The sequence below is a fragment of the Hippocampus zosterae genome, chromosome 7, assembly GCF_025434085.1.
Source record: "Hippocampus zosterae strain Florida chromosome 7, ASM2543408v3, whole genome shotgun sequence".
Lineage (NCBI taxonomy): Eukaryota > Metazoa > Chordata > Actinopteri > Syngnathiformes > Syngnathidae > Hippocampus > Hippocampus zosterae.
Window position 1 is genome coordinate 675,336 of NC_067457.1, and position 14,901 is coordinate 690,236.

At 47.2% G+C, this 14,901-nt stretch overlaps 2 protein-coding genes and 1 long non-coding RNA gene across 3 annotated transcripts; 1 reads left to right on the forward strand and 2 right to left on the reverse strand.

Annotated features, from left to right (window-relative positions):
- Positions 1–27: 27 nt before the first annotated feature.
- zgc:92313 (uncharacterized protein LOC436869 homolog) lies at positions 28–2,909 on the reverse strand. The gene is made up of 6 exons (XM_052069488.1): positions 2,501–2,909; positions 1,899–2,011; positions 1,675–1,751; positions 847–1,118; positions 611–762; positions 28–487 (listed from the first exon to the last, which is right to left on the reverse strand). Exons 1-6 carry the CDS (start codon positions 2,544–2,546, stop codon positions 230–232), a joined length of 918 nt encoding a protein of 305 aa, XP_051925448.1. The 5' UTR covers positions 2,547–2,909; the 3' UTR covers positions 28–229.
- Positions 2,910–6,636: 3,727 nt separating this feature from the next.
- On the forward strand, positions 6,637–13,920 carry pax10 (paired box 10). Its single transcript, XM_052069493.1, has 8 exons — positions 6,637–6,954; positions 7,735–7,968; positions 8,054–8,272; positions 10,314–10,396; positions 11,094–11,250; positions 11,486–11,559; positions 11,814–11,946; positions 13,230–13,920. Exons 2-8 carry the CDS (start codon positions 7,863–7,865, stop codon positions 13,328–13,330), a joined length of 873 nt encoding a protein of 290 aa, XP_051925453.1. The 5' UTR covers positions 6,637–6,954; positions 7,735–7,862; the 3' UTR covers positions 13,331–13,920.
- LOC127603349 (uncharacterized) lies at positions 10,806–13,159 on the reverse strand. Its single transcript, XR_007963034.1, has 3 exons — positions 12,825–13,159; positions 11,806–11,995; positions 10,806–11,621 (listed from the first exon to the last, which is right to left on the reverse strand). It is a non-coding gene; the product is annotated as an uncharacterized LOC127603349 (long non-coding RNA).
- Positions 13,921–14,901: the final 981 nt, after the last annotated feature.

Genomic DNA, 14,901 nt, shown 5'->3' on the forward strand with positions numbered 1-14,901 from the left:
AATGGTTTTAGCCCACGAGCTGTTGGCTCACAGTATTGAAATGACATTTATTACAAAAACCAAACTCTCACGGTTGCCATTTAAAGTACAAATGTATCAAAAACATTTTAAAGCAAACGTCAATCCTCGACTACACATTTAAAAATTATATTACATTTCTTGGTGCTTCATGATTTGCAAGCAGAGAGAATTTCTTCATTTGGCCCGGTTTTACCTTCCCGAAGCTTACTTACAGCCAACGCAGGACCAGAATGGCAGACAAACAGCAAAGCAGCGCCGCGGCGGCCCCATCTAACCGGTGGCGCCGAGCTCGGCCGTACAGTCCGACCTCTGGTATGTTGTCGCGAATGAAACTGGAGTAGCTGGTGAGCCTGGCGTACACACCTGGCTGGTTGGCCTCAGCGCAGCCCTGCCCGAAACTCACCACACCCGCCTGTACCCAGGTGCCGTTCACCATCTGGCAGACGAGGGGCCCTCCCGAGTCGCCCTGATGGCAGAGGTACGAGCGAGAACAAATACAAGTCAGGACACTTGTCAATCAAGGCATCACCGTAGCCGAGAGTGTACGTGCCGCTAATTGCGTCAACGTAAAGTGCGAATCCAACAGTACCTGGCACGAGTCCCTGCCGCCCTCCCGGTAGCCGGCACAGATCATGTCATACAAAATGTCCACCTCCTCCATTTTGTACATCTCACGACATGTACCCTCCGAGATGATTGGCACCTGCACCTCCTGTAGAGGCCCCGCCCCTGGCAGCGGGACTGAGCAGAGAGGCACATGAGGAACTTTGTTTTTGACAACAGTGGAGTATTCACCTAAGTCGTCAGTACGGCACTTCTCCTCACCGCTGTTGCGGATGTCCCCCCAGCCGGTGACGTAGCACAGCATGCCACCAGGAAAAAGGGTGCCAGAGGCAGGCAGGCAAACGGGACGGATCCAATCCGACCAGGTCAGGGGGGTGGTGAGGCGCACCAGGGCTACATCCTTACCACTGTGAGGCTCCACATATCCGGACGGGATCACCACGTAGTTGACGCGGTGCGCCGACTGGTGCGGGTTGAAACTGTTCAGGAAGTGCCAGCCGGCGTAGATGGTGTACGAGCTCACGTCGGATGGACTGAAAGGAGATTAGCAATGTGCGCTCAGTGTGCAGCTCTTAAAATGTAGTCAACAAGAGAACTGTGTCCAACATGGTGCCTTTATCAAGCGACAAGCCCTTTTTAACTGATCTTTAACATTTATCGAGCAAAGACATTTTCAATTAGAAAAACCTCACGGCACACAGCCAAAAGGAGGTCATTTTATGAACACTGTAGATTGCTCATCAATAGACAACGTGAGGCTGTATTTCACAGACTTACCTTGTTAGCCGTGCACGTTGTACAAGTATATTGACAGACGCTTTAAAATTGTCGTCTGGTGAACATCAGTGCCCACTAGCTAAACTTGTTAGGGGATAAATCGATAAACTGCCTATGAATAAATAAATTCTCATCCGAAAGGGACATCAACGCATTGCCACGGATGCAATTTGAAGATCTCGGGTGACTATGTATTTTGAACTGTCAAAATGTCACATTTTCTCCAGACGAAGAGGGAAAATGGATGAAATGAAATTCCATACTTTCCAGGAGCTTGGACAAATAAGTTTGTGTGTATGCGTGCGTTCTTACTTGGGGAAACAGTGAGCCGCTGATAGGATCCAGTTCTCTGTGATAATGGACCCACCGCAGACGTGACCATTATCTTTCTGGAGGCCAAAGAGTAAATTGTAAAAACTCATCCACACAGTGAGTCACGTCAGAATCACAAGCAGATACGTCCAATCACGACAATACTTTCACACCACTTGGAAAGGTGGAAGAGGAGCACCTGTGGCTCATCTACTGGGACCCACCTGGACAGATACCTGCCACGGCCACACCCCATCCGAGGCGTCCATCCCTCCAACAATCCTGTTCTCCTGCAGCGTCGGTCTCCCGCATTCTTCGGCGTACGAGAACAAGAAACCTACACGGCCACACCAAGGATAGGTGATTAGATAGATTAGGAAAATCAAGAACTCTTACTTCCCTCTGTACAAGCCAAACACGACAAGATATCGATAAATACAGAGACGGATCACCTTCAGGATGTAACAAAGCAATTACCTGTATTGTAGCCATGTTAATCAATGACACATCACACTACCCATTGCATTTTATGAATGTTTCTGAAACGGTGACTTATACATTGGAAAATAAAATGGGTTAATTCATGTCAGGAAAAGGCATAATAATAACAGTACTCTTTCGTGCGCTACTGGAGTGGCGGTCTTAGTCATAGTAGGCGTCTTTCCTCGTTCAATTTCACTTGTATTTTCATTCAACTTACAACCAAACCCAATAATGTTCATTCAATGGTAAAAACGTCCCGTTTCTGTTTTTAAACAGCAGATATGGAGAGGGACAAAGAAAGTGACATGGCGACGACCAGGAAGATGCGGAGGGGCGCACTCACCTGTTACGCCCAGAAAAGTGGCAATCAAACGGGACTTTAGTGACATTTTCCACGTGTTTTTCGTGTCACGGGTCGTAGTCCAGCTCAAACAGAAGCGAACCTCGAACAGCACAGGCGTCGAAAAAAAACCTGGCAAATGGCGTTCATGTACGACGACCTTCCCGCCCGGCGACCGATCAACGAGCAATTGAGGACAGTCGTTCTTTGAAAGAAAAAAATGATAAAGAATGAACGCTAACTCCCGGCTCCGTTGGTGTTGTTTAGTAGTGGTGTAACATCGAGTAACGGGTGGCAGACTGAATCGGTTTCGGCCACATTCCACAGTAAAACGTTAGCGCTCAACCGTCAAGCTACCTGCTTGAGCGACGGGCGGACCAATAAAAAGTCGCCTTCAGAGTCCACCTGAGCCAATGGAATTCGAGGAATGCGAGCGGAAGACCCGCCCCCGGAAAAAAATCAGGAGGTAGTGTGGTATTTGGGTCAAAATAAAGCTATAAAGTGTCCTTATCTCACCCAATTACAGTCTGTGTGATAAGCGCTTGATTTGGGGGGAAAAATCCACGTCATTTGGTTTTATTGTCCACATAAAGTTGAGTGGACGCTGGTGCGTCTGGCTGCAGCTGCAATTTTTTAGTGTCTTATACGGTTGACTGTTTACTGTCTTCATACATAAATCTTTACACTACAATCCCCAATCCATTTTTGATTTTAAACCATCAATCGTCATACGACTGTTTTCTATTGTGTTGTCCTGTGCGGAGGAGGAAGGCCCAAGCCAGAACCCTCGAACCCTGTACCTCTGCACTGTGAGGCCGACGTGCTAACCGAGTGACAGCCGGGCTGCCTGTGTAATGATTTAATTAGATTAAATCAAAACCGAGTTTCCAATTTAATGATCCTAACAAAAAAAGAACCCCCCCCCCCCCCCCCGCATATACCTGGAACGGATAAACGCAATTCAAGCTTGCAAGTCACTGTCTCACTGTTGCATCGTAAATCTCCCTCGGTGGACTTTTGCGAAGGAAGATGACATATTGACGATTTTGCTCTGCGGGTCACTTCCTTTATTCACATGACACCAAATGCGTATTCATTGTGTCTGTCTTTAAAGCTGTCTCTCTCTCTCTGTCTCTCTCTCCCTCCCTTTCTTTTGCTCTCCTGCCCTGCTCCGTCGCTCGGCGGCTCTCTCGTGCCCCCAGGCAGTGTGTCTAGTTTCACAGAGCAATTGAAGGTGACAGGGACAGAGAGAGAGGGAGGGCAGGAGGGAGGGAGGGAGGGACAGAGGGAGGACACATCACACTGTGGCCTGCGGCTACACAACAGTAGCGGAAGAGCAAGAGATGGAGGTGGGTGGGATGGTGGTTGAGGGGGGCGGAGGGGGGGGCACCAAAGGAAACGAGCGTCCTCATTGGGAATTCCATAGGCAGGTAAATAACCCAACAAGTTGGAATTAGTGTGCCACGTGGCCACAGGTGAGCCGTGGTTGCGTCAACACACGCGGGCGTCCTACTTGCTCCTCTTACTCGTTTAAATGGGACTGCACTACAGGAGCCGGAAATTATAATGCACTCCCGTTTGTTTTTATTTTAACGTCTTGATGAATATTTGTCGTGGCATTGTAACCATGGCGACTGCCTCCACATGCACACGTCGTCCTCCCCCCAACCCCCGCCCCTTCCGCATCCCCCCTTCAGCGCCGAAAAAGCAAGGGATGGTGAGGGAGAGAGAGAGGTGACAGGAATGAACTAACAAGATGCACTAAAAAAAAAAAAAAAAAAAAAAAAAAGCATGTCCCGGAGCTACATGAATCTTTGCAGCGAAGCACGCGCCGTCACACACACTCACACGCTCACACATTATTGCACTCAGCACATAGGGATCACATAGGTTAGGCCACATTCCAACAACTGGAACACAATAGGATGCTGCAATGAGTTGAGAAGAAAGGAAAAGGTTGAGCTACTCAACCTCTCTTTACTTTTGGAGCAAAGTCGATTTCATTCATTGTCCGTTGTGGAGGAGTTTGGCTATCTCGCTCTGTTCAATAGCTTGCAATTTAATCAACAAAACCACCGCCGCCATTCAATATCGCGTTCCTATGCGCTTTCCTGCAAATGTGGGTAGGATGCGGACCTCCGCCAAGGCTGAACGGTCCTGATTGGGATCGGCACCTCCTGCGTATGCCTCAATGTTGTCGTCATCATTCCTTGTTTAGTGAGGAAGTTCAGGGGAAAAAAAGTTACAAAAGTAAATTGAAATGTTGGTCCTGCACTTTGAAAAAATATTATTTGAAAAATAAGGACACGATATCAGGATATCACGTCCTTATTTTTGGGTGGGGTGCAGATTCCCACAAAGATCCATGGCTAATTATGTTACGGGGATATTCCCAATTTGGAAAAGTCGCCGATCCCCATCTGAATTCTCTGCGGCGGTGGTTTTGTGTTCAAACTGCAGATGGTTACATTGTGTACACATTCAAGGAATAAAACGACCCCGTTACTGCGTCGTCGACGTTGTCATGATGGTGGTCATTTTGAGGCGGCATTTGAACACCACCGGCCTGTACGGACGGCCTTGGCAGAGATGACATGACTCGATCACGCCATGCAAAATACTGGCCAGCTCCAACAATATCTTCTTGTGTTTTTTTCCCCTCTTTGTTTGGAGAATGTTCTATAATTTGGAAGTGATTTAAGTGAGTGAGAAAGAGGTGGAAGAGAGCAACGGGGCTGGGCGGAGGCGGCCAAAGAATAGGCGAGCATGAAAGAGAGAGGGAGCGACAGAGAGAAAGGGAGCGCAAAGTCTTGTCAACCGGAAATAAAACAAGCTGGCACCCTCCCCATCCCCGAGCCCCCGCACCCGCCCCAAAGTCACATACTTCCTCTTCACTCCCTCCATCTTCCAGCAAAGAGATATATTTAAACCAGGCTTCCACGCCGCTTCCTGCTGCATACAAACCGTCATACCTGCGTCATGAGGCGCACCTCGTGTCAGGCCTTCGCCCGGGCCTTTGTGCGTGCACGTACCAATGAAGCAAAAATAACGCCAAGGGCCTTTAAGAAAAATCTTTTTTTTTTTTTCAATCGCAAATCACAGTAAACTCCAAGTCCCCTGATTGCTGGCTCGACGCGTTGGTGTGCGTGTGGCCCGGTGTCCGTGGCGTGCGCTTCATTTCGGGCTGACATGTTTTTATTTCTCTTCGTCGTCGGCTATCAACTGAGCCCTAACAAGGCTTTTTAAGACGAAAAAAAAATGCTTTCAATGTTCAAGCAGACTTGACGTGCACTTCAAAGGCATCTTTCATTGCTGTGCTTCAATGACGTCACACCGCATGGAAGAGGCCCAAACGGGACCGGCACAAGGGCCTCGTACCGCATCTGTTAGTTGCGGTTATTCGATCACTTTCAGAGTCATTCACCGAATAGCTTCGCTCGACTTGCTGGTCAATTTATCCAAATATGTTAGACTCGTTACTGTGTTTGCCTTCTCTTGTGGGAACGGTGTAATTGTAGATTTGACAAGATGAATCATCACCGTGATGTCATTTGACACTCACTCAGGAGAATGTGCGATTCTCACCGTAGGGACTAAATAATGGCCTATGATGAAACATGAAGTTGCAGGTTTATTTCTCGATTTTTACTCCGCTCATTGCAATCAAATTCAAGTCACGCGCTTGCATATACTCTCGCCGCACACCACACGGCAAAGTGAACCACATCTTGCAGCCGTGCATTTTGTTTCTTTGACGATCGGGCTCGTCCCGTTGGTGAATCGGCCGGAATGAAATTAAAGTGATACGTTGTTTGTTAATCCCGTACATTTGGAGAGACCGTAACAATCCCACTGCTCGTGTCATCCATCGCAATTGTTTGGCCTTCTAATGACTGGATGGATCCCGCTGAATCGCTATCGTCAATATTTTCAGTGCCGACCTGACCTCGGTCAAGCAAACGGCGTCGTCTCCTCGGCCAATATTGACACGGCTTTTTCATGTGGAAATTGGGCTTCCTCGTCATGTATTTCTCCTCACCCGCGTCCCTCCATTCTGTGCGCCTCATGCTGGACTCTGGATGCGCGCGCCTCCCCTCCTCCTCTCCCTGGCATTAAGTTCAAACTTGACACTGATGTTGACTCACTTTGTCACCCCTCGGTGGCCCTCTACCTCCTTTCCCCTCCTCTCTCTCGCTCTCTCTCTCTCTCTCTCGCCATCGCTCCGAGGACAAGAGCGCCCGCAGACGCATTTCTCTCCAGAGCAAACCCCCCCCCCTCTCTCATGCCACCCCCTCCCACACACACCACCTCTTTCTCTCCGTCGCTCCCTCCATCTCTCCTCCACTCTCGCCTTTACGCACACAGTATTGTCAACAAAGCTGGAGAACAAGGGACGAGGAGGCAACAGGGGAATCAAAGTAGACGGGACCCCCGGCGTCGACCCACCTTGATGCTGTGTAAGTTGAAAACTTGACTTACTTTTTTGGGGGGGCGGCAGGGTCGTTTTCACCCCCGAATGGCTGGCGTTTGGAGATGGGACGACGCGTTGGAAATATAACGTCGGTTCTCGAAGGGCTCGGCGTAGGGATGGGTGACCTGTGACCTTTTGCCGTTGTGGGCACTCGGTTGTTGTGGTGCAAAGTCAGTTCTTGTGAAATCCCCTAAAAACGAGGAGAAGGAAAAAAAAAAGAAATGAGGGCGAACAATTGAATGAATGCAAAGGCTGCCGCACTTTCTGCTCTTCTTGAAGCGGTTTCATCAAAAATCGACATTTATTTAGCGATTGCAGTCAAGATTTCCAGACCAATCTGGATTCATTCGGCCATTAATTGTTGAAGGACAAACTCAAGCTCTTTGTTGTCCTTTCATGCGCTTCAAGAGAAGCGCCCGTGCCTGTGCGCGTCAGCATCCAAATTCTGCATCTTTCCGTGTACTTGTGTGTGTGTGTGCATACATGCTGGACGTTATCAGCGAAGCTAAAAGCGTGTAGCATAATAAATGTCATGGCTCTCAGAGTGGCTTCTAATGTACCTTGTTTCCCAAAGGTATACCAGCATTCCAATGTACAATACACACACACACACACACACACAACGACAGCCGGCATGTAACTAACTCCATTTCTGTCTGTCATGGTGAGGCTAATTCGCCACAATGCCGGCCATGTGTGAACTCATGCGATATCAACCCCTCCTTCTTTCGCTCCTCCTCCTCCTCCTCTTCGCTTCTTCCCTTAGGAGGAAGAGGTGGAGGATCGAAGGACAGCGCGAGGAGCCCAAAGTGACAGGAAAAGGGGGCAAGCACGCACGCACGCACACAGCAGGACCGCTGCCTTGGTCTTCATGGTGCTTGGGACACTTGGAGTATGTATGAAAAGTTAACCATGCTGAACCTGCAGAGCGGTTCCAACTGGAGCGGGCCCAACAACTGGTACCACGACCCCACTGGTGTACAAACTCAACACAGCACAGGTGAGAGTTAACCCCCCCTCCCAAAAAAAAAATCCACATTCGATTTCCTCACGACCGACTTGCCGTGGCTCTCGCCGCACCTCAGTGTCCGAGGGCTGCCTGCTGGAAGCGGAGGGCGGCATGGGAGGCGACGCGGTTGTCGGAAGCGGAGGAGGAGGAGCGGGAGGAGGCGCGGGCCGAGGGGGAGGCGTGCCCGCGGATAGGGACGAGGGAGAGGAGTCTCAGCTCAGGCTGCAGCTCAAGAGGAAGCTGCAGAGGAACCGCACCAGCTTCACGCAGGAGCAGATCGAGGCGCTGGAGAAAGGTCAGGGCACGCCTGCGCGCCAACCAAACGCGGCATTGTTTTACGGCCACACACGCAGTGCCGAATGATTGGTGGCCTGGATACAACCTGCATTTATTTTTTTTTAACCCCAATTTTAACCGAAACGTTTGACATCTCTGGGAGGAATGTTAGCACCAGGTGGCCAATGCGTTGTATTGCGATGACACAGAATATAAAATGGCGCTCAACACATTTATGTGAGCACCACATAATGTTTGCGTTATGCAACAACTGCCCAATTCAAAACACTGGGAAACACTCCAGTCACAGTTGATGTTTCCACAATGGTCAATACACCAGTGGGCAGAAGCGCTTAAACTCAAATGATTATTTTTTTTTAATGCATTAATATAATCCATCCATCCATTTTCTGCACCGCTTTATTCTCACAAGGGCCGCGGGGCATGCTGGAGCCTATCCCAGCTGTTTTCGGGCAGTAGGCGGGGGACACCCTGAACCGTTTGCCAGCCAATTGCAGCATTAATATCATTCTCCATGGATTTTCAATTGTCCCTTTTGGGAGGGGGTGTGGGGGATCCCTGCAAAATAGCAAATCCCGTTGTGATTTCTGACTTTACATAAAGTCCCTATTCAAAACGTCTTTTTGTCGCTCAGAAAAAAGTGAGCGCAATCAGCTTTATGCCAAAAGTATTGTCATTCGATTGCTCTGGTGTACCTAATAAAGGGTCCGGGGAGTGTGTTTTCCCTCCGTTTGCAGCAATGAGCCCCGATTGCTGCACACAGATGATGAGATCAAATTAAGACCGCAACTATATCCTCCAAAATGGCCTCTGGCCGCATAAACAGGGGAGTTTTGATCATGCATCATTACTGTGCATGCGTTATGCAGTCAGATAAGTCAGCTGTGCACACACAGACACACGCACACGGGCGCACGCAAACACGCGCGCGCACGCCGGCATCAGAACGCCACTCTTGACTGGATATGGCTGCAGCGGGCCCTTGAGCGAAATAAGGACGCAATGTCCACTGCGCAGCCGAGTGGAAGTGTATCACTGTGGTCACTCTGCGCAAATGACATTAATGAGGTACACTGACCTCGGCGCATGGCCACGGCACAATAACAATCATGTGTTGACACAGACGCCAATTAGAGCAATTTGCCAGACAGGTTTAATTCGTGCGGTCCGCGTTGCTATCTTGTGCCATATGGATCGGCGAAGGACGCGTTAAACGGCCAACCCAGCGATGGGCAACGCACAAGTACTGACCTCAGTTTAATGAAATCGTGTCGTATTCAAGAGATAACTGGGAGAACAAAACCGGGCGGTATGATGCGGTATTCATTCGGCAATACAGCGGAGCCTCGGTTTAGGTGCGACTCCGTTCACGGCAACTTCGACAAATAAACTCCATTCTTCGGCTCGCATTTTAACGCGCCGTCTTTAAGCACGCAACCTTAGATACAACTCGGCAATAAAAAATAGCGCTACATCCCACAATGCAATGCGGTTAGTTTTTGTATCCACTTTTTTCAACCTAAAACTTCCTTAGAATTAGCGAGGCTGTCCCTTTGGATTTGCCAATTCGGAATTTGATGAAGTCACCGAGGAGAAAGCATGTTTGATGCGAGAGGAAAGGTTTCGGACCACCAAATGTCATTGCCGGTATGCGCGGTCCTGACTTTGGTGAATAAGACTTGACAAAACTCGAACCTGTGGGGATTTGCCAAGTCGGCCTACTTTGAAATCAAAAATGCTTAGGCAGCTTCTCAACACGAATCCTTTCGTTTGAACTTTCGGCGTGTTCCATCACCATCAATAATTCAGATAAAGTGCAACGGATAAATATTTCAAAAATGGTTGTAAGGATACATCGCTCCGCCTCCTTGATTTGCGTTTCCCATGGAAAGTTGAATTAGTCAACACAATACGACGCGGGGAATTCAAAAAGATGCGGTGCGGATGGCAGCTGACTGATTACAATTTCACGCATTACCTTTGAGACGCAACCATAGTTTTTCCTAAAACACACACGAGATGTTCCATTTCCTCTGCAGAATTCGAAAGGACGCATTACCCGGACGTCTTTGCGAGGGAGAGACTGGCCAATAAGATTGACTTACCGGAGGCCAGGATACAGGTGAGCGGACCGGAACCTTCCCTTTCATGACAACGAGGCTGTCGAAACAAGTGCTGAGTGTCACTTTGTCATTCTTCAACTAACACTTGACTCCAGCTCCACCAAGCAATTAGACAATGCTTTGTTGTCGTGATTTGAAAACAAATGCTACGTTACGTCACTGCTTTTTGTTGAAGTGATGAGGCAAATAGCTGATGCTTTTGGGGTGGGCAGTACCCCCCGCAGCCCCCTACAATTGATCGGCCCAATCTATTGCATTGAAGAGGATCCACGGTGCATGTCAAAGTTTGATTGTGTGTTCTGGGTAAAGATTGTCATCATTAATACATCACTAAAGTAGACAGCAGAAATTAATGAAGTAAAATTCACTCATCATTAGCTAACTACAATATGTCGTGCTCAACGTCATTTGTCAGAAATTGGAAAAAAAAGGGTCACCGTGTTTAGGAATCGTCACTTTATATAAAGCCTATTTATTATTTTGAAAAGGAGTTATAGTCGGACGTGTTGTCACCAACAAGCTCTGGGTGTTGCTTTTTTTTTGCCCGAAATAGCAGGTAAAAATGTTTTTTGTATTAAAACAATCATAATAATAATTAAAAAAAAAAAACAAGGCAGCGTTCTGTCGCTTCTTTACGATCATCATCAACATCATAGATGTGATGTCGTGATGAGCTGACCCCTCTGCTCGGCCAAGGTGTGGTTCTCCAACCGGAGAGCCAAGTGGAGGCGGGAGGAGAAGCTGCGCAACCAAAGGAGGTCGGGAGGAGTGACTTCCTGTTCGCAGAGTCAAGCCCCCCTAACCACTTCCTTTAACACGTCCGTCTACCATCAGCAGCACGGCAGCAGTTCGGGTAAGCTTAATTCACTTAGTGTTCCAAAAAACAAAACAAAAAACAAAAAAAAACAATGCTACCTTGACTTGTGTTTGCCTGGGCCAAGTACAGCCAGATATGGCCCTAGCTTGAATGGCGCCCGAGCGAAGCCCCCTTTGGGCTCTGGCCCATCTGTGCAGATTTTCAAAGACTCCTGAGTGTGTGTGTACGCGCGTTTGCGTGCGCTCACTCTTTGGTTTCTCTTCTCCTGCAGGGTCCATGTTGAGTCAGGCCGAGTCGTCGCTACCAAGCTACAGCTCGCTGTCAGTCTTCTCATCTGGAGTCCAGGTTAGTCCTGACAACTGCATCAGCACGACTTCATCCAAGAGCATACCTGGATAGATGGACAGCTAGACAGATATACAATCAGGAAAACTACAATTTGCCCTTCCTATCTCCTCCTCCTAAATTAAAACAGTCAAGGTAAATTGGATCATTTCCCACGAGCAGGCAATTATTCAAATAAACAAGACTGATTTCTCTCTGACCGACAGTAATTGCCCGGTCTTCTCCTCCTCTCCCTGTGCTGTTTACCTTCTCAGTCCATCCCTCCGCAGTCGGCCTCCTCGTACTCTTGCATGTTGCCTCCATCTCCATCTGCGCCACGCAGCTTTGACTCTTCAGCATATTCCTCCCCTCACCTCCAGACTGCACCTTCGGCCAACTCCAACACCGGTGAGTACTTCTGATTGATTGGCAGAGCCGGGCCACGCTTCCATGGGGCCTAAGTGAAATCAAATAATTGGTACACGCTATTCCTGCCAATAATATTGATTATTGACAACATATAAGCCCAATATATACTCAATTGTGCAGCACTGTCAGTTTTTGATAGTTCCCTCAAGTGGTACACATGCACCCTCTAGTGGCATACGAAAGAATAACTCCCGAAATACAGTTCAGTTCATTTGCATTATCTGTATAAACTGTTTGTTTCTTGACGTACAATAAGGTTCATAATCATCTTGGTAACTGGCAGGGTGAAGATTTTTAAGAATGGTACTTGATAGATCTCAGCCGACGAAATAAAAAAAGAAAGCAGGCCAAACTTTATGTATTGGCTATAAAACTGTCCTCTGGTTTGTTACTTTGGATTTAAAAGACCACAATTGCCATTTGCAAAACTCTTTTGTGGCAATGTAGTGAGTGAAGACAGTCTATTTAAAAAAAACTAAACTAGTACATACAAAGCAAATACTTAAATAAGATATGTCTGAACAGATGGTCCTAAAAGGTGACCAAAATGTTTTCATAAAACAAATATAAAGTTGAATTATTAAAACTGTGTACAAATGTAGAAAGGTTGAGTTAAAAAGAGAGCGAGAGAAAATTAACTATCTAAATCCAGACATTTAAAGGGGGAGTTAGCAGTTTTAAAACAACTTAGCCATTAATTAGTAAGACTGAGCTACCATTACCCCTGTCGACAGGCTAAAGTTAGCCAACGCTGCTACGTTGATTAAGACAAACGACTACATTTAAACGGTCGGATTTAAGTTTAATTCTCCCAAATGTACAATCAATTACAATTCAAAAAGAGGTGATAAACTTACCTGTGGAGCAGAAATGTCGCCAATTCCGCATTGCTTCTGAATCCTCTCGACAATCGTAGGTCCGTTTGCTGTGTTCTGGTTGCTAGTCTGATAAACAGTCGAAAACAAGCAGAGGACATTTTCTTTAGTTTCCACAGGTATTTATTCCAAAATGGTTTCCTAAAACTCCCGCTTCATTTTTAGTGGTAATACTCTATTATAATTCGTATGATTATTTTATGCTGCGCTGCACTGTTAATTGCACTCGCAGGCCCCCTGGTGGTCATATTTTTAGTTAGTTATGCCTTGGGCCGACTCTATTGATGTGGTATTAGTGGACATGCGCCCCCCGACACACACACACACACACACACACACTCACACGCATTGAGGTCATGCAAACTGACTCCATCTTTTTCCCACTAGGCCTCATATCACCCGGCGTCTCAGTGCCGGTGCAAGTTCCAGGAACCGACCCGCAGGGCATGAGCCAGAACCTGGGCCAGTACTGGGCCAGATTACAGTGAACGACAACCATCGTAGAAGAAGTACAAAAAAAGAAGACGGAAGAGAAATAAAGGATAACACAGGACTGAGCTTTCCAAAATAAGCTGAGGAAACCTGATATGCATCAAATGTTTACAAACGTATCCAAGAACAGCTTTGGTTACACGCGACGATACTCTATTGCTATTTGCATTGTGTTTACTTGCCCGGACAGAGTCGGATTAAAACTAGTGTAGGATTAGATTTCAATCGAGGTGCGGACAATTTCACTGGATGATTCAAGTAAATGCCAGCAAATGTCTGTAGTGTATTGTGAAGTCGAATCACAGTTCCTTGTTCCACAAGTGGTAGAAACTACATGCCCATTTGGCTTCAGGTCAATTGAAAACCATTAAAAAAAAAAACACACAAAACAGACACACACACATATACAAAACAAAGGTTCTTTTTGCTCAGAATGCGCGTTTCTGTACATACATCTGCGTATGATGACATGTGGACTTTTGTCAGATGTTGCCGGAGAGATGAATGTAGCATTTTATGCTAATTTGTTGATCCAAAATTAACTATATGGCAAAACACGCAGATACCCAACAGGGATTTCTAGACCCCCCCAAAAAATCTAAAAAATAACGTTTTTATATCACTAGTGAGGCTTCTATGAGCTGCTGACAATCAAAGCTGCCTGCGTCTACTTCAGGCGGACAATCAAAGTGGGGCAGAGAGGAAATACTGTGAAATCATACCGCAACACTGCGATGGCAACATGAGAAACCGTGCATGACCTAACGTAACCATGAGACAATCAGCCACATTGTTTCTGCGCAAAATGCGTCGCTCACTCACTCTCCTCTGACCGCCGGTTTTCGGGGACGTAACTCAGTTGGAGCTTCTTGGCGCCAATGTCTTTGTTTGCAATTATTTATTTGTCTTTTCACTTCACAGGTCCTCATGTAATTTCCGTTGCTGTGTGTATTGTGTTAGCACCGTTTAGCTGCCAAGAGTCAACCCTTTTCGTGAAGGCCTTGGATCCCTTTAATCAAAATAAAAGTGCGTCATCCATGCAAGTTGAGCACTCCTCATTTGTGACACGATGGGTGATGAGGACTTGAAGTATTTTCAGAAAAAAAAAGATTCACACTTATTTAGTAGCGTCTCACTAAGATGCTCGCTCAAAGAAAGCCCCCCCCCCCCCCCAAACTAGGACCGCCACTGGGCATACATTCACATTTAATACAGACATGACGCAAACTGGTGCACCATTAGTGGGATGGCGTCGTATGCATGACTCACACGAGGCCCTGAGGAATTAAAGATGAGGAAGAAGGTGGGGCGGGGGGGGGGGGGGTGGAGGAAGATAACACAGCGCTGGGGCACACTAGCATACGCTAATGGGCTTCTGAGAAGGGATCGTGAGTGGCCTGAGCTGTGCTACTTTGTGCAGCATCATCAATTTAGCTTAGTCAATGTATGGACAGAAATAGTGGGACGCTAATATGAATTAAAAATTCAAGGAAATACGCAGTGTCCCTGCCTGTGTAAGAAAAAAAAAGACACAATCGCAGGAAGGAAGTGGTGCTCTTTTCAGGGA